Source organism: Globicephala melas, chromosome 14 (assembly GCF_963455315.2).
Source record: "Globicephala melas chromosome 14, mGloMel1.2, whole genome shotgun sequence".
NCBI classification, from domain to species: domain Eukaryota; kingdom Metazoa; phylum Chordata; class Mammalia; order Artiodactyla; family Delphinidae; genus Globicephala; species Globicephala melas.
In genome coordinates this window covers 41299678-41326267 of record NC_083327.1, presented here as the reverse complement: position 1 = coordinate 41326267, position 26590 = coordinate 41299678, and the positions used below count along the sequence as shown (strand labels likewise).

General features: G+C 45.6%; 1 protein-coding gene across 3 annotated transcripts in view; it reads left to right on the top strand.

Moving 5' to 3' along the window:
- The first annotated feature begins 9834 nt into the window (after positions 1–9834).
- TRAF3IP2 (TRAF3 interacting protein 2) overlaps positions 9835–26590 on the top strand; it is a 45010-nt gene continuing 28254 nt past the window's right edge. For all 3 annotated transcript variants that reach the window (XR_009558666.2, XM_060283301.2, XM_060283300.2), the window contains exons 1-2: positions 9835–10027; positions 21932–22765. Coding sequence is in view for 2 of the 3 variants with exons in the window: in XM_060283301.2 (XP_060139284.1) it covers positions 21940–22765 (826 nt within the window). In the remaining variant the exon portion in view is untranslated. The remainder of the gene's footprint in view (positions 10028–21931; positions 22766–26590) is intronic.

Sequence of the window (26590 nt, the reverse complement as noted above, 5' to 3'; positions counted from 1 at the left end):
TGCCTCTTCTCAGTCTTTGATAGCCACCATTCTACTTTGTCTCTATGAATTTGACTGCTCTAGGTGCCTCAGCTAAGTGGAATCATACAGTACTTGTCCTTTTATGACTGACTTATTTCACTTAGAATAATGTCCTCCAGGTTCATCCCTGTCATAGTACATGTCAGAATTTCCTTCCTTTTATAAGGCTGATTAATATTCCATTGTATGTGTATACCACATTTTGTTTATCCATCCATCCATCGATGGACACGTGGGTTGCCTCCTACCTTGGCTGTCGTGTATAATGCTACTATGAACATGGTGTACAGATTTCTCTTCAAGACTCTCTTTTCTTGAGGGTTTCTTTGAGACCCTCAGTTCTTCTGGGTATATACCCAGAAATGGAATTATTGGGTCCTATGGTAATTCTATTTTTAATTTTTTGAGAAATCGCCACACTATTTTTCACACAGGCTGCACCACTTCACATTCCACCAATGGTGCACGTGGATTCCAGTTTCTCCACATTCTCCCTGACACTTGTTATTTTCTCATTTTTAATAGTAACTATCCTAATTTGTTTTAATTGAAGTATAGTTGATTTTCAATATTGTGTTTCAGGTATACAGCAAAGTGATTTGGTTATGCATGTATATGTATACATATATTCTTTTTTTCTATTCTTTTCCATTATAGTTTATTACAAGATATTCAGTATAGTTCCCTGTGCTATACAGTAAGTCCTTGTTGTTTATTTATTTTATATATGGTAGTGTGCATCCGTTAATCCCATACTCCCAATTTATCCCTCCCCACCCTTCCCCTTCAGTAACCATAAGTCTTGTCTTGATGTCCATGAGTCTGTTTCTGTTTTGTAAATAAGTTCTTCTGTATCATATTTTAGATTCCACATATAAGTGATATCACATGATATTTGTCTTTGACTTATTCACTTAGTATGATAATCTCTAGGTCCATCCATGTTGTTGCAAATGGCATTAGTTTATTCTTTTTTATGGCTGAGTAATATTCCATTGTATATATGTACCACATTTTCTTTATCCATTCATCTGTTAATGGACACTTAGCTTGCTTCCATGTCTTGGCTATTGTAAGCACTGTTATGCTTACACTGTTATGCTTACAAGTGCTGTTATGAACATTGGGGTGCATGTAATCTTTTCAAATTAGTTTTCATCTTTTCCAGATATATGCCCAGGAGTGAGATTGCTGGATCATATGGTAACTCTCCTTTTAGTTTTTGTTTATTTATTTATTTATTTATTTATGGCTACATTGGGTCTTTGTTGCTGTGCATGGGCCTTCTCTAGTTGCAGTGAGTGGGGGCTACTCTTCGTTGTTGTGCGTGGGCTTCTCATTGCGGTGGCTTCTCTTGTTGCGGAGCACGGGCTCTAGGTGCATGGGCTTCAGTAGTTGTGGCTCGTGGGCTCAGTAGTTGTGGCTCACAGGCTTTAGAGCACAGGCTCAGTAGTTGTGGCGCATGGGCTTAGTTGCTCTGCAGCATGTGGGATCTTCGTGAACTAGGGCTTGAACCTGTGTCCCCTGCATTGGCAGGCGGATCCTTAACCACTGCACCACCAGGGAAGTCCCTATTTTTAGTTTTTTTAAGGAACCTCCATACTGTTCTCCATAGTGACTGTACCAATTTACATTCCCACCAACAGTGTAGGAGGGTTCCCTTTTCTCCACACCCTCTCCAGCATTTATTATTTATAGACTTTTTTTTTTTTTTTTTTTTTGCGGGACGCGGGCCTCTCACTGTTGTGGCCTCTCCCGTTGAGGAGCACAGGCTCTGGACGCGCAGGCTCAGCGGCCATGGCTCATGGGCCCAGCCGCTCCACGGCATGTGGAATCTTCTCGGACCGGGGCACGAACCCGTGTCCCCTGCATCGGCAGGCGGACTCTCAACCACTGCGCCACCAGGTAAGCCTATTTATAGACTTTTTAAGGATGGCCATTCAGACCCATGTGAGGTGACACCTCATTGTAGTTTTGATTTGCATTTTTCTAATAATTAGCGATTTGAGCATCTTTTCATGTGCCTGTTGGCCATCTGTATGTCTCCTTTGGAGAAATGTTTATTTAGTTCTTCTGCCCTAACCATCCTAATTTTTAAATATAACCTGAATAAAGCTGCCCATATACATGTCCAAAAGTCAAACAAATGAGTACAGAGAAGACTTGGAGAATAACATGGGATTATTTATCACAGACTTTCTTGAAGGGCAGAGGATCCCTCCTGCTCTCTCACTACTACACTGTGTCTCCTCCACCTCCTCTGTGGGGCTCGTGCTACTTTCTCATCATCCCTTTCCAAACGTTCCTCTCTCATCTGACTTGCCCTGCTGTGTTCAGCCTCCACAGGAAGTAGAATCTGGTCTCAATGTGCTTTTCCCTCTTGGAAAGCAGCTGTCTGGAATTCTGGTGAATAAAATTTTCCACTCCATTATACAGATAATGAAAATCACCTGACATATAGTAGATAATAAATGGTAGCTAATCTTCTGGTACCTATCTCACAGGGGTACTGTGAACAGTTAAGTGCGTAAATAAATGCACACGAAGTTCTTAGAACACTTAAGCGCTGAGGTTAGCTGTTATTATTGTACTGGTGGTAATGGGGAGCTCAGTCTGTTAGGATCTAATCCCTTTGTAGCAAGAGATGCTGCCAACAACTTTGGGTCCAGTTGACCACTCTGAGGAAAGTCACCTTGGAGCAGATAATCTTTGGCCTTTCCAGAACTTTAAAGTGTTCTCCTTTAAGTATGCAAATGTAAGGTGAATAGACGCCATCGCCCTGGGGTAATGGAATGACAGAGCTTTTGTAGCTTGACAGAAGCTGCTGTTCCCAATATACCCTTTGTAGGGGAAGGAGATGAATAAATCTGTACGGGGCTCAAGGAACCTCTTGAAAAGAAAAGGATTGAGAGGTAATCCTTTCCACGTGAGAGTTTGTGTTTCCAGGACCCCTTTGCTAGATTTGTGAGGTCCTGACTGAGTCAGCTGACAGAACAGGAAACAGTTCTAGCGGGCAACTCGCCTAGAAGGAGGGCCACCTGGACGGTGGGGCAGCATCCCGGGGCTCAGCGGGGGTGGGGGGGGTGAGAAAGGTGGTGATGGGTTCTGGCTTCTGCCTGTGTCTGGCTGACCCTCTGGACTAGAAGCAGCCCACCAAAGCAGTGGAGAAGTAACCAGTGGCTCTACGGCTTTGTCTAGTGGCTAGTTTATTTCGAACCGCCTGTATCTCCACAGTTTTTGCTTCTGAAAGAGACACAAGAACATGTTGAGAATCTTACAATTTGCGTGCCTAGCACCCAGTGCACGTCTGGAATAAGGCAAGGCTCACTAAAGGCTGTGGGACTGGAGTTAGCCAGGGCAGGACCAGGCACTGGGAGCCTGGGCGTTTCTTCTCTTCCTGCCTAGGTTCCAGCAGTGACGCCAGAACTGAGTTATGGGGAGAGTTAGCCAACACCAGGGACCCTTTGGGTGAAGACCATCCTCCGGGAAATGCAGGACAGGAGTTTTCTTCTCTTCCTCGTGGTGTGTCATAGTTTCACTCTGCCATTTCAGCACTTAGAATCATAGCATTTAAAAATGGAAACTCGGACTTCCGGGAAGATGGCGGAAGAGTAAGACGCGGAGATCACGTTCCTCCCCACAGATACACCAGAAATACATCTACGCATGGAACAACTCCTACAGAGCATCTACTGAACGCTGGCAGAAGACCTCAGACCTCCCAAAAGGCAAGAAACCCCCCACGTACCTGGGTAGGGCAAAAGAAAAAACTAAACAGAGACAAAAGGATAGGGACGGGTCCTGCACCAGCGGGAGAGAGCTGTGAAGGAGGAAAAGTGTCCACACACTAGGAAGCCCCTTCGCGGGTGGAGGCTTCGGGAGGCGGAGTGGGGGAGCTTGGGAGCCGCGGAGGAGAGCACAGCAACAGGGGTGCGGAGGACAAAGCGGACAGATTCCAGCGCAGAGGATCGGGCCGACCGGAACTCGCCAGCCGAGAGGCTTGTCTGCTCGCCCGCCGGGGCGGGCGGGACTGGGAGCTGAGGCTCCGGCTTTTGTCGGAGCGCCGGGAGAGGACTGAGGTTGGCGGCGTGAACACAGCCTGCAGGGCGTTAGTGCGCCGCGGCTGGCCGGGAGAGAGTCCGGGGAGAAGTCTGGAACTGCCGAAGAGGCAAGAGACTTTTACGTCCCTCTTTGTTTCCTGGTGCACGAGGAGAGGGGATTAAGAACGCTGCTTGAGAGAGCTCCAGGGACGGGCGCGAGCCGCGGCTAAAAGTGCGGAGCCCAGAGACAGACATGAGACGCTAGGGCCGCTGCTGCCGCCACCGGGAGGCCTGTGTGCGAACACAGGTCACTAGCCACACGCCCTTCCGGGGAGCCTGTGCAGCCCACCACTGCCAGGGTCCCGGGATCCAGGGACAACTCCCCCGGGAGAACGCACAGGCGCGCCTCAGGCTGCAACTTCTCGCCGGCCTCTGCCGCCGCAGGCCCGCCCCACACTCCGTGCCCCTCACTACCCCCGGGCCTGAGTGACCCAGAGCCTCCGAATCAGCGGCTCCTTTAACCCCGTCCTGTCTGAGCAAAGAACAGACGCCCTCCGGCGACCTACACGCACAGGCGGGGCTAAATCCAAAGCTGAGCCCCTGGGAGCTGTGAGAACAAAGAAGAGAAAGGGAAATCTCTCCCAGCAGCCTCAGGAGCAGCGGATTAAAGCTCCACAATCAACTTGATGTACCCTGCATCTGTGGAATACCTGAATAGACAACCAATCATCCCAAATTAAGGAGCCCTGTGGATGAAAGGCTCTTGGTGCTCCACCCAGGAGTCAGTGCTGTGCCTCTGAGGTGGGAGAGCCAACTTCAGGACACTGGTCCACAAGAGACCTCCCAGCTGCACATAATATCAAACAGCAAAAATTTCCGAGAGATCTCCATCTCATCGCCAGCACCCAGCTTCACTCAACGACCAGCAAGCTACAGTGCTGGACATCCTATGCCAAACAACTAGCAAGACAGGAACACAACCCCACCCATTAGCAGAGAGGCGGCCCAAAATCATAGTAAGTCTACAGACACCCCAAAACACACCACCAGACGTGGACCTGCCCACCAGAAAGACAAGATCTAGCCTCATCCACCAGAACACAGGCACTAGTACCCTCCACCAGGAAGCCTACACAACCCACTGAACCAACCTTAGCCACTGGGGACAGACACAAAAAACAACAGGAACTACGAACCTTCAGCCTGCAAAAAAGGAGACCCCAAACACAGTAGGATAAGCAAAATGAAAAGACAGAAAAACACACCGCAGATGAAGGAGCAAGATAAAAACCCATCAGACCTAACAAATGAAGAGGAAATAGGCAGTCTACCTGAAAAAGAATTCAAAATAATGATAGTAAGGTTGATCCGAAATCTTGGAGATAGAATGGACAATAGAATGGACAAAATGCAAGAATCAGTTAACAAGGACCTAGAAGAACTAAAGATGAAACAAGCAACGATGAACAACACAATAAATGAAATTAAAAGTACTCTAGATGGGATCAATAGCAGAATAACTGAGGCAGAAGAACGGATAAGTGACCTGGAAGATAAAATAGTGGAAATGACTACTGCAGAGCAGAATAAAGAAAAAAGAATGAAAAGAACTGAGGACAGTCTCAGAGACCTCTGGGACAACATTAAACGTACCAACATTCGAATTATAGGGGTTCCAGAAGAAGAAGAGAAAAAGAAAGGGACTGAGAAAATATTTGAAGAGATTATAGTTGAAAACTTCCCTAATATGGGAAAGGAAATAGTTAATCAAGTCCAGGAAGCACAGAGAGTCCCATACAGGATAAATCCAAGGAGAAATACGCCAAGACACATATTAATCAAACTGTCAAAAATTAAATACAAAGAAAACATATTAAAAGCAGCAAGGGAAAAACAACAAATAACACACAAGGGAATCCCCATAAGGTTAACAGCTGATCTTTCAGCAGAAACTCTGCAAGCCAGAAGGGAGTGGCAGGACATATTGAAAGTGTTGAAGGAGAAAAACCTGCAACCAAGATTACTCTACCCAGCAAGGATCTCATTCAGATTTGATGGAGAAATTAAAACCTTTAGAGACAAGCAAAAGCTGAGAGAGTTCAGCACCACCAAACCAGCTCTACAACAACTGCTAAAGGAACTTCTCTAGGCAAGAAACACAAAAGAAGGAAAAGACCTACAATAACAAACCCAAAACAATTAAGAAAATGGGAATGGGAACACACATATCGATAATTACCTTAAATGTAAATGGACTAAATGCTCCCACCAAAAGACACAGATTGGCTGAATGGATACAAAAACAAGACCCATATATTTGCTGTCTGCAAGAGACCCGTATGCTAACACATATATATGGAATTTAAGAAAAAAAAAATGTCATGAAAAACCTAGGGGTGAAACAGGAATAAAGACACAGACTTACTAGAGAATGGACTTGAGGCTATGGGGAGGGGGAAGGGTAAACGGTGACAAAGCAATAAAGAGGCATGGACATGTATACACTACCAAACATAAGGTAGATAGCTAGTGGGAAGCAGCCGCATAGCACAGGGAGATCAGCTCGGTGCTGTGTGACCGCCTGGAGGGGTGGGATAGGGAGGGTGGGAGGGAGGGTGACGCAAGCGGGAAGAGATATGGGAACATATGTATATATATAACTGATTCATTTTGTTGTGAAGCTGAAACTAACATACCATTGTAAAGCAATTATGCTCCAATAAAGATGTTTAAAAAAAAATAAAATAAAATAAAATAAAAATGGAAACTCAAGGCTTGTCCAAGGAATGAATCTTTTCCTTTTTTCTTTTTTCCTTTCTTTCCATCTATTAAAGCTGTAGAATGACAAGTTCTGAGCATTAGGTCCAAACGGTTTTGTTTACAGAGGAGGGGAAAGCTGACCTTTATGGAATTATGCCTTTTGCAAGAATACTGAGCCACTCTAGAATCTGGCAAGCACAAATCCTCCCCTCCTAGACTTTTAACTAGAGGGAGAGGGCTGGCCCAGCTCTTGACTGCTCTATTATGCACACAGCAGCCTTCCCCATATGTAAACACTGCACTTTGGGAACCGGCACAGTCTCAGCCCCACCCTTTTATTGCCTACACCTTTCCCCACCCACATTAAGCGCTGTTGTCAAGAATTGTGCAAAGAAAACAAGTTATGTGGGCTCCATCCAAGCACATAAGGAAGGACAGACTACAGCAGGGCAACAAAGGAACGGGAGGAAACATCCCCACCTAGAAATGAGACAGTTCAGGAATCCTTCTCCACAGACTATCTGGCTGACCCTGGAGAGGTTACTCTAAGTCTTGAGCCTCAGATTCTTCAAAGGTAAAGTGGGAATGACAGTAGTAAGTGCATCTCACAGGACTGTTTGCAGGATTAAATGCACTAGCAAGTAGTATATGGTAGGTCCTCAGTGAAGAGTTCCTCTCCTGGGACTTCCCTGGTTGTCCAGGGGGTGAGACTGCATGCTCCCAATGCAGGGGGCCAGGGTTCGATCCCTGGTCGGGGAACTAGATCCTGCACGCACACCGCAACTGAAGATCCCGCGGGCCATGACTAAGACCCGGTGCAACTAAAATAAATGAATAAATAAATAAATAAGAAATATTTTTTTAAATAAGCGTTCGTCTCCTGTGCTGCCAGCTAAAAGGGTGTGTGTATTAGCCTGAGAACACCAGGGGGTACTGCTGGGGACCAGAGGTGTTCATTTCCTAGGCTCTCTGACACTTTCCCTGTCATCCATATTTCACTGTAACTGCCTCAGGCATGTTCAGATGGAAGTTTCTTGTGTTCAGGACACCCTCTCTAAACAGTTTACATCCTCAGGCCACTTTTCAGTGGGGCCCCAGCAAGGGCTCCTAGGTAGGAACCATTAACTCCTTCCCCCAAGTGCTGCCTTTCTGCTCGGGGTAAACTGAGATGGAAGGAAGGCCCAGCTACCAGCAATTAAAAGCAGCACTGCAACGCTTGGTATCTCCCCACAGAGCCCTTAGGCTGGGAGAATTGGAAAAACAGATTCCTCTTGTTCTTCCTGATGGGTTGTATTCCAAAGGCAGTACTTGACAGAAGCATCTTTCAGGCTTTTCCCAATCCATTTAAGGGCATTTAAGAGAAATGAAAAGTATCTTCACCCTGCCCTTTCTTTGATCTCCCTCTTTTTTCCTCCTCTTGTCATTCTTCTTGTCTTTTCTATTCTCATCTCCTAATACTGATAGCTTTTTCAAAGTATCCTGGTACCAACTGCTCCACATGCAAAAAAATGCTATTTTCCCCAAACTAAAAAAAGATTATTATAATAATAATTTTGAGGCAGAAAGCTCAAGGCCAAGATAATAAGTACAATTTTTAAATCTTTTTTTAAATGAATGAAGTACTACACACTTGTTGGAAAAGGAATCCAACATATGTATACTATACATACACATATGTACAGTATACATATTTTATATCAATACTATAAATAGGATAAAAGCCCTCTGTTCTGACCCATTCCCCTCAATCCTTTTCCCCAGAGGTGATCACCACTTAACAGTCTGGTATGCATTCTTCCAGACATTTCTGTCATTTTTGGTTGTTTAGCAGATATGTAGTACTTGCCAACTATGTTCTGGGCAGAGTGATAGGTGTTGGAACCAATGGTGAATAAACATAAATAAATATATATATATATATATACACACACACACACATGTATTTGTTATATCTATCGGCAAAAATGAGATTATGTTTCTCAGTGAATAATATCTCAGAGCCACTTTTCCTTGTATGTGGAAATAAATATATACATTAAATAAATATTTATGGTTTTTAACAGCTGTGTAGTATTCCACTGTAAGGATACACCAAAATGTATACACCCTGTATATGTCATTTTAAAAACAAGCAGCATTCCCTCTGCTTGCAGAACATAGAGCAACCTGCTCCACATGGCTCACTTGAACAGAACCTGGTGGTCTGGATAGGGGCTCTCTGGGGCCCTTCCCCTGCTCGAGGGTAGAGGGGTGGCCAGCCGAGTGGGCTGACCCTCGGGACTCAGCAGGCAGGCAGAGCGTCCAGGAACACAGTGCGCCTGCCCAGCACCCAGCTGGCCAGTGGGTAACTGAGTTCACACCCAGGTCCCTCTGACTCCAGAGCTGCGGCCAACACAGCTCCCATTACAGTCTGCCGTCCTGGTCATCCTGTTTCTAGCATCTCCTTTGGCAATAAACTCTGTAGGCACTGATTAAGCAAGGAGAAGGAAAGGCAAGGAAATAAACTTGAGTACGTGAAAAATGCAGCCAGAGGAGGGCTGTGTGTGTGTGTCAGGGGCGGGGGGTGGTTCTCAAAACTAGTCACTTTTCCATGCGTGTGGATGGGGCAGGGTGTGTGTGCACGTTTGTGTGTGTAGGGGGATGGACAGTGAGTCCTCCCTTTGTGATTAAGAGCAGCAAATGCAGTTAGAGACAGTAAGAAGTTTCTGCTTCATACTTCTCCCCACGATCTGCCCCCAGTTTCCTCCTCTGGAGCTGCTAATGAATAACCGATCTTAACACCCAAGTTCAATCCCCTCCCCAGTCACCGTCTCAGGCCAGGGTACCAGGACGACGACAACGCTGAGGTCCAGGGCAGTGGGAACATTCCTCAGCAGTTACTTAGCTGGGTGGTTAAAAAAGAAAAATGCAGCCTAATTGGCCAGTGGCCTTTTCTAGTGAATGAAGGAGGTTTCTGTTTTAAGAAATAAAGTGACTCCTCAGCGGCTGTTGATTCACTGCCCACAGGGAGATTTTTGAGCCAAGGCTTCCTAGCCTCGGTAGAAATTTGCATACAACTTCCACTTCCTGCTTCGGAGCCTGTTCCGGCTTTACCTGGGCCGGGAGAGGGTGGAGGGAGGCCCGGAGTGACCCAAGGTGGAGTGACCCAAGAAGGAGAGAGCGCGATCACCCCGTGGCCCGGTCTGTTTGTCCGTGGTGGCTCTAAGGTAAGTTGTTCAGAGTTGTCACCTGCCGCGCCTTACTTCTTTTTGACCTGTTTCCCAAAACAGTTTTCTCCTTTACTGAAATGTGCTGCCTTACTTTCCTCCACCCGGCTCTCCCCACCTTTCGTTTGTTTGTGTACAGAGAGACCAGCTTGGGCTGGGAAAATGACAGCTACGTTTCTGCTGTGAGAAAATGCTGGTGGTTTAGTATTTCAGACGGGCGAGCGAAGATTAACTCTTTGAGGAGTGGAGACACACACACACGCCTGTGTTTGAGTACTTAGTGTCCCCACAAGTTTCGATTAAGAAGACAAGCCCCATTCTCCAGGGAGGGAGCCGGGGATGGCACAGATTAAGGAATTGGCTTCCAGCCTCAGACACGTCAGTGGCAGAGTTGGAGGGAGAACTCCCAAGTTCTCTTGATCCCTTTTTCACTCGGGGGAAGAAAAATCAACACCACGTTCTTGGGCCAGGAAGTTCATCTCCGCTCTGTGCTGGCTGTGGCGCCCTGTCCGCTCCTCTCCCACAGCCCTCCACCCTCCCAAATGGCCCAGACATCTGCTGGCACGGACAGTAGGCCTGAGCCTTTAGGGAAAAGCAGGGCAGAAGTGCTATTATTTGATCTTAGAAGCTAATCGAGCGTCCTATGACTTTCAAGTTCAAGATGATTTCTTAGCATAGGGGGATATTTTTTGATGAACGGGGGAAAAAAGAGACCAAATAAATAATAAAAGCAGAGGACAAGAAACTTGGTTTCAAGTTCTCACTCCACCCCTTGCTGGCTCTGTGACTTATGCAATTTACTTTGGTTTCCCTAGGCCTGGATTTCTTCATCAATAAAATGTGTGTGGGGTGGTGAGCTAACAAGATTATGTCGAAATTCTAACGAAATAAGGCTGGGGTGATGGGAATCCCAGAGGGGTAGCCATAATGGGTGGTCTTAGAAGAGTGCGTTTTGTTTACTGATTACTCAAATACATTCATCTCACCTCTTGCTACTAAGAGATAGTTAGTCCCTGGAGGAAAAGGACTCCTTTCTTAATCCTTCTCTACCCTCTAGCACTCAGTATACTATCAAGCACCTTGTAGGCACTCGGGTTTCTTCCATATAAGCTGCTCTGATTTGTTTCACTTACCTGCTCTCGAGGCAAAAGGTGAAGCCATAGCCTGGGTAAGAGGCTGAGAGCAGCGGCGGTGTGGTGTGCTGGGCTGCCACGTGGCTCTGCAGGAGGCTGCCTGGAATTTAGGTGTTATTCTTGGCTCTAGTTAAATAGGAGAAAGCAGGGGGTTTCTTGAATTAATTTATGTCCCATTTGGGTTACCCAGGAAGAACCAGTCCGTGCACTTGCCCACAGAGTCAGGGCAGGCCCGAGAGCTGGCAGACGAGCCTGGCTCCAGAAGGCTACGTTACTGACTTAGCAGGAGCTGGAAACCACTCCTTGGCTAGACCAGTCACTGTGTGTGGGGCCTTTAATGGGGGGTGAAGGGAAGCTGTGAAGCACGTCTAGATACCACGTAAGGGTGATGACTAGGATCAGACGCGTTATTTGATGACCGACACACAGAATCCTTAAGCTTTTCAAAAAAAATCCTTATTGTTTCTTTTGAGCTGTTATTCTCCCTCCATACAGTTCAAACAGGCCCTGACTGTGTGGGATGGACTGACTCACGGCTTTCGGTATTGCTCAGCTGTTTCTGTGGAATATCAAGGCCCTGGTATGGCCCCTGTCATGTTTTTATATGGCTCTCTCTATTACCCTGGGTTGGGAGGACAGGAATTTCAAGATGTTTCACCTGTGATGAGTTACTGATTTTTTTTTTCTTTTCAAATAACATGCACCACTATCTGAAATCAGGCTGTTATTTGCTGCCAGCCTAGCTTTGATCCAGAAAGGCCACCCACAGTCATTCCTCATCTGGTGTCATTTGTGATGAGGTGGCACTTGACAGAAGCCCCTGCTCTGCTCCGTGCCTGGGGTGGGCTGACTAGGAGTGAAAGCATGTTGGGGAGCAGACTTTTAACTCGGGGGTACTCACTTTGGGAGGGTGCAAAGATGGAAAATATGTAAGCCTGCTTCTCTCAAGATTAAGGTGTTAGTGATTTTCAAATGCTCTGAAAATAAGAGAAGAAGGCAGTCATAGTTGCACGAATTCAGAATCATAGTTGCAGGCACTCAGAAAGATCGATTAGGCGGGTAGTTTGTCTAAATTAAATCTACGTTTAGAAGAATCGAAATCTCGGAAATATCCTGAATTCTAATCATTTTTCTGCTACAGGAAAATTTAGATTAGCCTTTCAAAACACATATGCATTGCGGGCAACTGCTGCAGGGAAAACAAAAAAGAGCACAGACGAGCCATATTAAACTTTAAGTTCCTTTCAGATCCAACGAAATGACCCCTAATGTTTGATCACAGTTCCTTATCAAAACAACCCTGCAGGCCTTCCGTGAGAAAGCATCTGAGGATTAGAATCAAGAAGCTCTCCCTTTGGGCCTCTCCTGTTTCTCCTAGTGCATTGTCACCGAGATATTTTTAGTTCCTGAAACCCAGGCTGTCCTTCTCCCTCGGACATTTGACATTCTTTGCGTCTCTTGCCCAGCAGGCCTCCTACTCGCCCACATGTGCTTCGATGCCTGAGTGTTAAGCTCACCCTGTGCCTCTGTGTGTGTGTGTGTGTGTGTGTGTGTGTGTGTGTGCGCGCATGTGTACAGATGTGTACACAAACCTTCCTGGGGACCAGAAGTTGTAAATTGGCTGAGGGAGGAAGGTGGGCTTTCATCCCCTCGTGATTCGCAGAGCTGAGCCAGTTTGGCGTGGTTCCCTGGTAAAGCAGCTGAGATCAAGCTATTCAGGACTGACTGGAGCCCCCGGCCTGCTTGACCCCCTTCTTTCATCCTGAAGACGCAGGCTGGCTGGGGTCTGGGCAGCTCCCTGAGCGCTAATGGAAACCTGGCCCTTCCCCACCTCACTGTTTTCCTGCGCTCATGGTTCCAGTGTTTTTCCTCCTTCCTCTCCCAGGCGGGGTCCCAGGTCTCCCTCCCACCTCCAATTTCCCTTCCTCCTCCTCTGTGCTGTCTGCCCAGATTCTTCCCAGTTCAGCAGCTTACCTGTAACACTTTTGCCTTTTGCCTGCATTCATTCTTTCCCTTCCCTTTCAACTGTAATACGTAAAAATCACAGTTTAAGCAAGCCTCTCTCCTCCACCAATAAAGGACGAGTTTTTTAAACTTTTCCTTCAAGGTTTCCCACTCTCGTTGCTTCTCTTCCATTTTCCTTTCTTCCTTTCTATCCCTTCTCCTCCCTCTGCCGATTTTTTTTCCTTTCTGCCCCTTCTTTTCCTCACTCTGGGGTCTGGACTGAATTAAGAATCACGAACGTGTGTTTAGAGAAACCTTATCTGAAACAAAACAAACAAACAAGAGAACCCATGGGCTTGTTTGAGGTTGTTCTCTAAACGGTTTTTACCAGCTTCCAGCGTGGTGGAGTCAGTCCTTTCCCATTAGCCCCGTCATTGAGTTGAGCAGCTCAGAGGAGTTGCAGAGCAAACCTCCGCACATCAGGTCGGGTCACGCTGCACCGCCTTCAGCCTGCTGTGAGCTGTACTGTGCAGGGTATGAACAAGGGCCAGTAAATGTTCCCTTGTCTCCAGGGCTCACCACTGCTTCCAATCCTCTGGCAAACCAAATGGAAGAACTTCTCTGTCTGGGAAATTCTGCAAGTAAACTTGGAAATATTTCCTCACTGGAATTTGAACCTGAGCCACACAGTTCACTCAAAACCAACTTCCACTAAGCAAACCAATGTTGGGAGAGTTTGCATGCGTTGGGGCAGTAAACAAAGAACATTAATGAGTTTAAAGATTTTTTTTAAATCCCAAATTTTTGGACAGTTATGAAAAAAATTACTCCCTGGAGAATGAAGTAAGACCTTGAGAATCTGTGACTGCAAGGATCTGGTCCAAAGTGCATCTGAGGATCTTCCTAGCTGTAAATTTATATATTTATTAATATGTCCACCTGAAATATTCATGCTGTGTGTCTCTAGGACCCTTCAACCCTATTGTTGACCCAAAGAATGCTTTTTTAAAAAAATCCAAGCAGTTGGTAACAGCAAGCCTTGATCATTTAGGAGGTGGTAATGTGGTTTATTAATTACTCAGGCTGCTCACTCCTGCCCTTCCTCTGTTTCTTGCTCTGCTATTTGTCTTCTTCCAGGGACATAACACCTTCATTAAATCCCATCATCCTTGCCTCAGAGGCGTCCCCTGGAAGATATCCCCTCTCTAGATGCATCGCCAGTTATCCTCACCCTTTGTTTGTGCTCTGTCAACAAGTTTTCAATTTACTTTGAGTTCAGTTTATGATTAAAATTTAATGAGATCCAATCAAGTGCTTTTCTCAAATCAAGATGCCTCTGCAGTCTCATGCACATCCTCTATTGTTGTGGCATGAAGGAAAGCCATCACAGGTTTCCAGCCTGGCCATTCTTCATAAAACACAGGTGGCATGTATCCATGCCTCCTTAGCTTCAGGGTGAATGGTTCTGAAACCTATCTATTCCAGGAGCTTCTAGGGTTTACTCAGCTCCTGCCATCCCCTTTCTCCCCTCCCCCACATCGCTGTGCAAGTCAGTGCCCCCAGCTGACAATCAGGTGGGTTCAGTGCCCAGGCTCTGGTGCTGAACTGCTTGGATTTGAACACTAGCTAGGCTACTTACTGGCCCTGCGGCGTTGGGAAAGTTACTTACCCTCCCTGTGTTCAGTTTTCCCATTCCTAAAACGGGGCTGACGACAGTACCTACAAATAGGGTGGCTGAGAGGATAAGTTAATACATGTAAAAAACTTGAAACAGTATTTGACACATAGTAAACATTTAACAAATATTAACAATTATTGTTAACAAAGGGTAAGGTTTCTTAAGTATATCCATTTCATTAGGTTTATATTGATTTATCAGCATAAACTATATCAGAGCTTGATAAACTACAACTGTCGAGCCAAAGGTGGCCTATGGTCTGTTTCTGTACCTGCCTATTGCTAAGAATTTATATTTTTAAAGGGTTGTTTAAGAACAAACAAACTAACTGAAAAGCAGGGTATGAGACAGAGACGGTATGTGGTCCACAAATGTGAACTATTTACTATCCGGTTCTTTACAGAAAAGGTTTGCCAGTGCCTGATCTATGTGGTTTAATGGAAAGAGGTAGGAGATCTATAGGCTAGAATTGGCGGTGACTTTGGAGAAGCTATTTAATGTGCCCACAGCTCTGTACAATAGGAATGGTGAAGTGAAACCACGTACCTCACCTGGGACCCAGCTGTTTTAAGGACCAGATGAGATGACGTATATCGAATCTGCCAGAAATACACATGTTGGTTAAAAAGATATGGTCTCCATACATTAGGTTCATATAATAGGTTTAGCGTCCAGGTATAAAACAAGTGAACATTGTTTAGAAAACAGTTCTAAAGCCAAATCACTTGTTGTTGTAAAAATAACAAAATAGCCATTGTTTTGGGAGAGCTTGATATGGGCCAGGCCCTACAGTCAGCACTTTATTTACACCTTCTTCTTTTACCCTCCTATGGGGCAAATGCTGTCATTTTCCCCACTTTACAGATGAGAAAAATGAGGCCCAGAGAAGTTAAGTAATTTTCTCAAGGTCACACGTCTAATCGTGCAGCTAGCAGAGAAAGAATTTAATCATGGAGAGATTGAATCTAGAGCCTGTGCATTTAAGTCCTGCATATTTTCCACATCCTAGAATATGTATTTATTCAGGGTAAGCCCGTCTGGATGGCAGAAGCCACAGTTAACTGTGAACATGGACATCATATCTGTGAATATGTGCCCTGAGAGAGACTTGTGCCCTATGCACACCAGGATGGGGTCTAAGAGATCTGCAGAAAGCGAGGCGGGCGTGGTGGGAGGAAAAGAAGCTTTGGGATGAGCGATGAGATAAGAAAGGTAGTGCTGCGAAGACTGATAGGCTCTGTTTCGAGAAACTAATAATTTAAGGCAGAATGTGCTGGAGGGGAGAAAGGTTGCTGGGAACAGACATGAGCAAAGACTTGGAGGCAGCAAAAGAGAGAGAAAGAGAATGAATGGGAAATTCTGTGAATGGGACACCAGGGAGCATTGTCACAGGGGATGTCAAAACTACTGATGTCTGGATAAGGTCTTATCTGCAAAGCCAGGCTACGCGGGAAGGGTAGGGGGCAGAAAGGAAGCGAGAGAGGCTGGGACAGAAAAACTGACAGATTTGAAGAAAGATGCTGGTCAGAATCTAGGAGCTGGAACCACAGCTCACAGTCCAAAGGGCAGTGAGATTCCAGAGAAAGAAAACTGCTGTCTCTTGGGTCAGATCAGAGTAAGAACCAGGCTCACACACACCACGGTTTCACCTGGTTGTGTGGCCCTGGGACTAGCCCTCCATTCCTAGCTTGTGCCACCCCAGTCCCACCCACTCCTACCGTGGACAAATGTCCCCATCCTCTGCTGAACAGTCTTTTGTGTTTTATGGGACGGTTCACTCTCTCCTGGGTGGTCTCAGCAGTGCCTCGCTCACATTGATTCTTAATCTTTGTGAACATCAGAATCACTGGGGGAGCTTCTCCGTTTCCTTTTTTCCTTTTTTATCTTTTAAGTAGATATACAGGTACTTGGTACAAAACTTAAAAGGTAAAAAATGCTCTGAAAAGCAAGTCCCTCTCCTGCCCCTGTTCCCAGTCACCCAGTTCCCTTCCCAGAGGCATCCTCTGTTCCAGCTTTCGGCTGTGATGGTGTGGGCATATGCAATCTCAGATCGTACAAAGGGTAGTGTACTCTACACACGGTTCTGCTCTTTCCTTTTTTAACTTCACAGTAAATCTTGGAGATGGTTCCACATCAGTTCACACAGCCTTTCCTCAGTCTTTTCAAAAAGATACAGAGTGTTCATTGTAAGGCTGGACCGTAGTTTGAAAAAGCAGAACACTTTTGGACGCGTGGGTTGTTTGTAGTCTTTGCTGTTACAAACATTGCTGCATTGCCTATCCTCGTAGCCTCTTCGTTTTAAATAATATGTGCATATCTCTGTAGAGGAAATTCTTGGAAATGAAATTACTAGGTCAAAGGACATAAGATCTTAAAATTCTGATAGTTATGGCCAAATTGTACAGATTACACTCCCCTTGGCAAAATATGAGAGAACCTATTTACCTGTGGGACTTAAACAGCAAAAAAAAGGGAGCCCTGGCCCCGCCTCAGAATCTCTAGGTGTGAGGCCTGGACATCTGTATTGTGAGCCTCAGAAAGCGCTTCTGAAGCAGAAACTCTCCTGTGGTCCCTGGCCAGCCAGCCTCTCCCTTCCCCCAGGGGTTTGAAGCGATGAGCTAGACACGGCTGTCGTGCTCCAGCCTCTCCCCGGCTTCCGGCTTGGAACACTCTTCCCTTCATAGCTGCATGGCTTGATTCCTTCCAGCTTCATCCTGATAAGCTGAGACTGTCTAGAGCACCGCCAGCCCTGGGGCTCACCAGGGCCTGGCTGGCAGGTCTTCTGTCCCCCTCAGGGGTCATAGACTTCTCCTCTAGGTCATGGCTAGAAAACAGGGCTTTTCCACTTAAATCCAATTGCCACCCGCTGTTAAGGATGGGAGCACAGGCTGTGCCAGGGTTACAACTGCCTGGACATCATATAGAGAAGGGTCTGGAATAAAACAGGGAAATTAGAAATGGTTAGGAGCGATGAGATACTGAGTTAATTTTTTTCAACGTGCATTATTATTTTTTTTACAATATTGACATTAAAGACCAAAAAGTAGGGCTTCCCTGGTGGCACAGTGGCTGAGAGTCCGCCTGCCGATGCAGGGGACACGGGTTCGTGCCCTGGTCCGGGAAGATCCCACATGCCGTGGAGTGGCTGGGCCCGTGAGCCATGGCTGCTGAGCCTGCGCATCTGGAGCCTGTGCTCCGCAACAGGAGAGGCCACAACAGTGAGAGGCCCGTGTACCGCAAAAAAAAAAAAAAGACCAAAAAGTAAAACTGTCATTTCCGACCCAAGCCACTGATCTGCCCAAGGCCCTCTGATGTGGCATCGGTGTGTAGTTTTTCTCTGTGACACCCTCAGGAGGGTGGCAGGGTTTTTCTGTCAGTTCTGGCCGGGGTCTAGGGCTGGAGGGGCCCTCGTGGTGACTGCAGGCCTGCCCCACCCTCTGCTGTTCTTCGGGAAGCTCTGAGGATGCAGGAGGAGACCAGCCGCTTTCCTGTGTGAAGCAGAACAGATGTCCCAGCACACTGGGTGGTGGACTCACTGTTATTCTGCCAGTGAGGGTTCAGGTCAACCCTGCCGTGGGGGGTTGGGACCTCTTCAGGCATGGCCCAGGCCCGCCTCGGGGCCTGACACTTAGTGGAACTTAATACATATTTGAGAGGAAGAGAGGAAGAGGGAAGGGTATAATTTCAAGAACTCTGAAATCCTCCCTGCCACCTTTCATGAGCCTGAGATCCTCACTGTCAGGGATCCTTCCAGCTACATGGATCTGTCTCCTCTCTGAAACAGGCATCAATCATTCATTCATTCAACAAATATTTATTGAGCACCTACTATGTACCAGGTATAGTTCTAGATGCTGGGTATACAGCTGTGAACAGAAGAGTCAAAAATCATGCCCTCATGAAATTTACATTCTGGGGAAGCGGGGAGACAATAAACAAGGAATGTACTAGATATTTGTATTTATAACATACATTTTATAGTATATATAGTGGTGATAACTGCTACAGAGAATGATAAAGCAGGGAAGGGAGACAGAGAATGCAAGAAGCATGTAAAAATTTTAGAGGGTGACCAGGGAGCCCTCACTGAGAAAGCAAGAGCTGAGTAAAGACCTAAAAAAGAAAGGAATCAAGCCATGCAGATATGTAGGGGAAGAGTGTTCCAAGAAGAAGGCACAGCAAGTGCAAAGGCCCTGAGGTAGGGCCTTTGATTTCCTGTATTAGTTGTCTTCCTTGAGCTGGATCACAAGCAACTTGAAGGTAGGAATAATGTTTTATGTCTTAAGAAATAATTTTGTTTACCTTTCACAATATACCCTCTTGTACCTTTTGAGTTTTGTGTCACTTGTAGGTATTACCATTTGTAAAAAAATTTTAACTGAGCTTATGCCTCAGAAGAGGGGGTACACAGCACAGAGTTGGACACATAGTAAGGCTCAGTAATCATTTGCTGTTTGAATATTTGTACAAATTTGAAACATCAGAGTTCATTTTGTTTTTTAAAGATTACTAATCCCATAGCTTTCCTGAAAGGTTGTTCACTGCCATGCCGGGTTTATTCACTATCATCCGAGGAACCGTCTGTTCATTTTCAGACCAATTTCAATGCTAGAATTCCCACCCTAGGATGGACCTCAGATTCCCAGTCACTGACCGCACTCTGGAGATGACCACATTTGTCACCCTTTTTATTAGCTTCCTCTAAGTCCTTGAAGGTTCCTCAGCTAGAAGAGAATTTGCAACTTTTTAAATATAATTTAAGTTTTTTAGGGAAGCACTTCTAAGGTATTCACATTTGAAGACCCAGGGAGAATATAAACAATTGTACCTGAAGTGTGGAAAATGAATATGAATTGCATACCAAGAAATAGCTAACAGCATTTAGTTCTCTTGCTGGCTGGCTCACTGGCTGCCACTCTTACCCTGACCCCCCCCCCCCCCCCCCCGCATTCAGCTGTGGGCCCACAGATGCTTGCAGGAGATTATGCAACACTCAGCCAGCCCTTTGGAAAATACTTCTGTTTCCTGACCGGCTGAAGAGCATGTTGTATGGCATATCCAATTTCATAGCTATAGAAAAATTGTAAGAAAGAAGGGAAAACAACGGTGAACATTTTAAACTACTCAGTAGTTGAAATATGTGTGTTTTGGGTAGGTATCATCAATTGAAATCAGTTGAAATTTGTGTGTTTTTACAGGGTCTAAGCAATTTAGGTGATGAGGTCTATCCTCTGCAGAGTCAAGGGGCAGGAAGTACACCCAGCCTAGACAGCAGCCTAGAAAAGAGCCAGCCCGGGGCAGGGGACACCAAGGCAAGGAGGGAGGGCCCGCAGGGACTTGGAGCCTGAGGGAATTTTCTGTTGTGCCAGGAAATGGTACAAAGGTTGTTTGCAGCAGATGGGTAAGTCTGATACCAAGTGAGAGTCAGAGAAGTGTTAGAGGGCATTCATTTGGCAGGGAGTGCAGGGCAGATTGAGGTCTCTTTCTATAGGCCAGGAAGATAAATTTGGTGGGAAACTACTGATCCCACTTCTGCTCTTTGCGGCAGCATTTTTTTTTTTTTTTTTTTTTTTTGCGGTACGCGGACCTCTCACTGTTGTGGCCTCTCCCGTTGCGGAGCACAGGCTCCGGACGCACAGGCTCAGCAGCCATGGCTCACGGGCCCAGCCGCTCCGCGGCATGTGGGATCTTCCCGGACCGGGGCACGAACCCGTGTCCCCTGCATCGGCAGGCGGGCTCTCAACCACTGCACCACCAGGGAAGCCCTGGGGCAGCATTTTAAAATGTGTGCTGTCTTCTTGCCATTGGGTTGGGTACTGGGCACAAGAGAAGGGGAATTCATAATTTTCCAATTTGTCTTAGCACAATAACTGATGGGCATCGTGCCTTTGGGCACAGTAAGCCCTCAGTGAGTGTTCGTGGTTGAAATTCTACAGGGATAAAATAGGAATTTAAAAATCCACACACCCCCGCCCCGCACCACCCCTTCTCCCTGTATGGCACTTGAGGTGTGCTATGTACGAGGCCTGCACGGAACAGGCAGCCAGGATTTTTCTTTTCATTTCCTCGCTCCCACTCTCCCTGCTCTGGAGCCTTCTGCAGGCCTCCCGTCATCACCCTGTGACATCTTTTTCCGTGACCTGCCTCCTTGCTTCCCCTGGAGGCTAAGCATCGTGGGACATCATCTCAACCAATCTTCTGATAAGGGGAGGCGAATTTTCTTTCTCATTCTGTCATGTTGATTGAGAGTTCTGTTTTTATAGGTAAAACCAATATTACCTGGACTGTGGGCTGACTGCTCTGTGGGCTAAAGGCTAGTTGAGCGAGCCTTGTCCGTGCAGCTACTACATCACAGGCCAGATGGTCACGCAGGCATCGTGCAAGAGGGAATTAAGCCCTCCAAATGACCTATAGTTGTAAGTGGAAAATGTCACTATGACCTTTTTTCCAGTGCTTTTGAAACTCAGGCTTTAAAAATCTTTTTCTTAAATTGGGCAATAGTCACAGGGGGCAAAAGTTTAAAACTTCAGAAGGTAAAAACTCTCCCCCTCCCCCCCTCAGCTTAGCTCCATTCTCAAAGGCAACCAGTGCACCAATGTCTTGTGTGTCCTCCATCCACGTTTTATACGTGTGTAAGCAGTTGTGCTCACACACACACACACTCCCCTCTCTTTATTTTTTCACACCAAATAGCAGCATCGTATACACATTGGTCTGCACCTTGCTTTTCTTTAATCACTTAACAGTATATTTTAGAGATCATTCCACATTCGTTACCGAGATTTCTTTCATCATGGATTCCAAATACAGATGAAATAACCCACATTCCGATTATTTCTCCTTCCTCACAACTTGGCTGTTGATTTTCACCCGTGTCTTTCCCTTGCTGGTGTATGACTTCTACCACATAAGGGTCCAGTCACATTCTTTGAATCGCCTTCCAGATAAAAATATCTTAATAAGCCTTAGTGCCTTTGCCTGGAGGATAAGTGAACAATTTTTACGTGATCAGGGCTCTGCCAGTGCATTGGTGTCACTCTACTGTTAATTTAAACCACATCTTGAATGAGGTCCCTTAAGGTCCTAAAGCGGGGGACTCCAAGAAATGATCTGACTTCTGACGCTGTGGCATGTTTTCTCTTGTTCCAGAAACTAGGATGATCCGAAGCATTCCTGTGGAGGTTGATGAATCAGAACCATACCCAAGTCAGTTGCTGAAACCTCTCTCAGAATATTCCCTGGAAGAAGAATCCGAGCTCCCTGCTCCAGATACAAGGGACATGGCCCCCAACAGCTTGTCTGCACCTCAGACCCTTCACTCTTCCTCAGGAGACTTTTCTCACGCTCACCCAACCCTGAAGCTTTCAAACCGGCAGCCTGTGTCCCAGCAGGTCACCTGCCTGCGCACTAAAGTCCTGGCAGAGAGTGAAGACAGCTTCTGGAGGAGACACCCAGACCCCGGCAAAGATTTTCCCTTGGGCTGCTCTGCAGCCAGCGAGCCTGAGGCTGAGTCTGTGGTTGGAGCCCTCACCCCGGAGCATCAGTTTTCACTTATGGAAAAACGTAATCAATGGCTGGGATCTCAGCTTTCAGCAGCTTCTCCTGACACTGGCCATGACTCAGACAAATCAGACCAAAGTTTACCTAATGCCTCAGCAGACCCCCCGGGCAGTAGCCAAGAGATGGTGCCACGGGCCCGGATCCACAGGAACCGAGCGGCCCCAGACCTGCGTACGATCGACACGGGCTATGATTCACAGCCCCAGGACGTCCTGGGCATCAGGCAACTGGAAAGGCCCCTGCCCCTCACCTCCGTGTGTTACCCCCAGGACCTCCCCAGGCCTCTCAGATCCAGGGAGTTCCATCAGCTTGAACCTCAGAGATACCCAGCATGTGCACAGATGCTGCCTCCCAACCCTTCCCCACAGGCTCAGTGGAACTATCGCTACTATTGTCCTGGAGGCCCCGATCACCTGGTGCCATGTAAGTGAGCTTTACCTCCTCTGGACATTCTGGGCTGGGTAACCGAGTAAATGGGAATCTCACGTCAATGTCTTGCATCGTTAGACCAGCACAGACAGATCAGAGGGCAGGGAGGACATTTTGCTTCCTATGAGGCCTTCCGCATGTGATTGGATTTGCAAGGGGCTTTAGAATAATGCTTTATCTTGGCCCAAAGCCCGTTCCGCTTGGAACTTGCTTCTCTAGGAAACTTTAAGTATAAAACAGATTCCTCTCTAGGGTAGTTTTAAGTGAAACTTGCTGAGAGGCAGGGAGACGACTCAAATAACTTCTAGAAAACTTGTTTGTTATCCAAATTCTTGGGCATCTGGGTTTTTCCTTCTTTACATGCTTCTTCTCCACCTTAGATTTTTCAGAGAAAGGGGCCTTCTGTCAAAAAAATCAGAAGGTGCCCAGAATGTCATTGAGACTGAATTCATGCATGACATGAAGATCCAGTTGCTCCTGTGATTACATTGCTAAAAGGCCTTTGGAGGTTGAATCATCAACATCTACCCTACCATCTAGCCACACTTGAGGACTGGCAGTCCCCCTAACTTGTTGAGCTGTTTCACATCCCCCTGCATTTGCCCACATTCTTCTCTCTACCCAAGATGTTTTTCCCCTTTGTGTACATTTGAACCAGTTCTATACCTTTATTCTTTAACTGCTTTTTTGAGATCTAATTTATACACTATGAAGTTCACCCTGCCCCCATTTAGGTGTACAATTCAATTTAGAGTTATACAACCATCACTATATACCTCTTTTAAGACTTAGCTCAAGTGTCCCTCTGGCAGTCTCCCCAGATCAGTCCCTCCTTTGGGCTCTCTGTTTCCTTATGCTCTGCCTGTTGGGGTACCTAATGCCAGTATGGCATTTACTTATGGACTTGTTTACTTCTCCTTCCAGACTGTAAGTTTTTGCACATTCAGCAAAGGTGTATTTTCTTTTTTTTTTTTTTTTTGCGGTACGTGGGCCTCTCACTGTTGCGGCCTCTCCCTTTGCGGAGCACAGGCTCCAGACGCGCAGGCTCAGTGGCCATGGCTCACGGGCCTAGCTGCTCCGCAGCACGTGGGATCTTCCCAGACCGGGACACGAACCCATGTCCCCTGCATTGGCAGGCGGACTCTCAACAACTGCACCACCAGGGAAGCCCAAAAGGTGTATTTTCAATCCATAATTCTCCAGTATTTAGCACAGTGACCAGCATATACTAGATTCTCAATAAATTATTTCTGAATGAATGAATGAATGAATAAATAAATAATATGTATCAGTACAGTAAGCATCTCTGAAAGTGATAAAGTCTTAGACTGAGATAAAAGGTTCATCACAATTCTTGATGTCAGCTCTCTAAGACGCTGCTGGAAAATAACAATAGGGCTTTACAGATGAAACATGGGGCTGGGAGGTGCAATATTTTTCTTAGCAAAATAAAACACCGTATCAAAAGCAGTTCAAATGGTCTGACCAAAGAGTCTGACCAAAGCTGGTGCCTAGCTTTAAAATAAATTATAGAAATAATTACACATCCTATAATCAAATCACAATTTATGTATTTATACATGTGAATTTAATATAGCTTTAATATAGCTTTAGGAAGCTTAATAAAGCTTCCTAAAGCAAATGGAGCAACAGAGTAATTCATAATTTAAAAAAAAAAAAGTGAGGTAAAGGAATTTAACTTAGAAGATGCTTGGAAGAAAGCAGGCAATAATGAATGTGAGTTAAGAGTGAGGCTAAGAGGGGCTTCCCTGGTGACACAGTGGTTAAGAATCCACCTGCCAATGCAGGAGACACAGATTCAAGCTCTGGTCCGGGAAGATCCCACATGCCGCAGAGCAACTAAGCCCGTGTGCCACAACTACTGAGCCTGCGCTCTAGAGCCCGAGAGCCACAACTACTGAAGCCCACATGCCTAGAGCCCGTGCTACACAACAAGAGAAGCCACTGCAATGAGAAACCTGCACACCACAACAAAGAGTAGCCCCGCTCACCACAACTAGAGAAAGCCCGCACCCAGCAACGAAGACCCAACGCAGCCAAAAGTAAATATATATATATATCTGCATGTGCCAAGTGCTCAATAAGTATTTGTTAAAAACAAAAAAAAGAGTGAGGCTAAGAGATGAGGAAGCAGCGGAGCTTCGGGAGAAAGAGCCCCTGAGGTCTACAACTGGGACTCTGGTGTTGGTGTGGGATGCTGGGAAGTCAGCTGATTGGGAAGCAAGGACCTCACTTGTACTTTGAGCACCCAGGGATAGGATGGGTGTGGTGGCAGAGTTCCTTGAGCATGAATCACTCACTGAAAACTGAACCTTGGCAGGGTCAGGATTTGCATTTTTTTCTCAACGATTTCTAGGTTAAAAAGGAATAATTTTGTGGGAATAATACCACAAGATACTTCTTTTTAACATTCTACTATCTGCATTTAAAGATAATTTTTCTGATCATAATACTAATGTTTGTTCACTCTCAAAGTTGAAATATGCTCAAAAGCCATGTTTCCATCACCCAAAAATAATTCCTTATTGGGGTTTGACATATTTACTGGGTTTTTTTCTTTGCATATATATTTAATATAAAACTAAAATAATTTCAGTGTAATTCTTCCAGCATCACCTAAAAATGCTGCATATTATTTCATCAGATGGATCTATCAAGTTGTTTTTAAGTTATTCTCTGTTGTTGGACATTTTAAGTAGTTTCCGATTTCTGATCCAAAAAGCAATGATATGATATATCATGTACATAAGTTTTTACCTGCATTTCTGATTAGTTTCTTAGATTAATATATAGAAGTGTGAATACTTCATCAAGGGCTTTGTGATACTAAGTCCCAAGCAGTTGCCTTTAACCACTAACAGGGGAAAGCCCCATTGTGATAGACAGAGAAAACATGGACTCACGATTGGAGAGTTCCAGGAAGATCTTCTCACCTGTAAATATTTTTCCTGTTGAACCCTGAAATGGCATCGTTAGCAATCTAGTCTTTGGAGGTAAGCATTGCCCTCTTTGGGCAGGCTCTGTTAAAATGCAAACGCTCCCACTGGGAATACCTTTAGTCTCTTAACACTTGCTTTCTCTCATCAGATCCCCTCCCCTTGCTCTCTATATTATTTCCTTCTCTTGAAGTCGGGGAGGAAGGGGAGCCTAGGATCCTGGGAGTGAAGATAAGTGATGAAAGGCAGAGAGGAGAGAACTTGGACAGGAGAAGGGAATAATTCACAGAACACATATAAGCAGCGAATAAGCATATGAAACCAAGCTTAATATTACTGAATTTGAGAAATGCAAAATTTTTAAAGATGTATTTTTCCCAATCAGGTGCACAAAAACAAAAAAACCCTGGGACAACATCTAGTGTTAGTGGGTTTATGGGGAAATGAACTTCCCCATCTACTCTTGGTAGGATTATAAACTGGTACAGTCTTCCAAGAGACAATTTCACTATCAAAATTTTAAATGGGTCCTCTTTGGTCCAGCAGTCTCACTTGTAGGAATCTGTCCTATAGACACATTAAATGAACATATAGAAATACCTGAATGAGGATGTTTATTAAAGCATTGTATTAGAGTAAGAATAAAAACAGTAAAATGCCTATCAGTAAGGGGACAGATTATAGTAAATAATTATAAATTAGTAAATTATAAATAATTATCAAATTATGTTATAAAGAATATACATTATTGTAAATAAGTTGTGATTTATTTATACCATAGACTACTAGGTCCCTGTTACATAGACATAAAAAAGGTTAAGGGAGAAGCATGAAGTGTTGATCCCATACATGTTATTTTTTT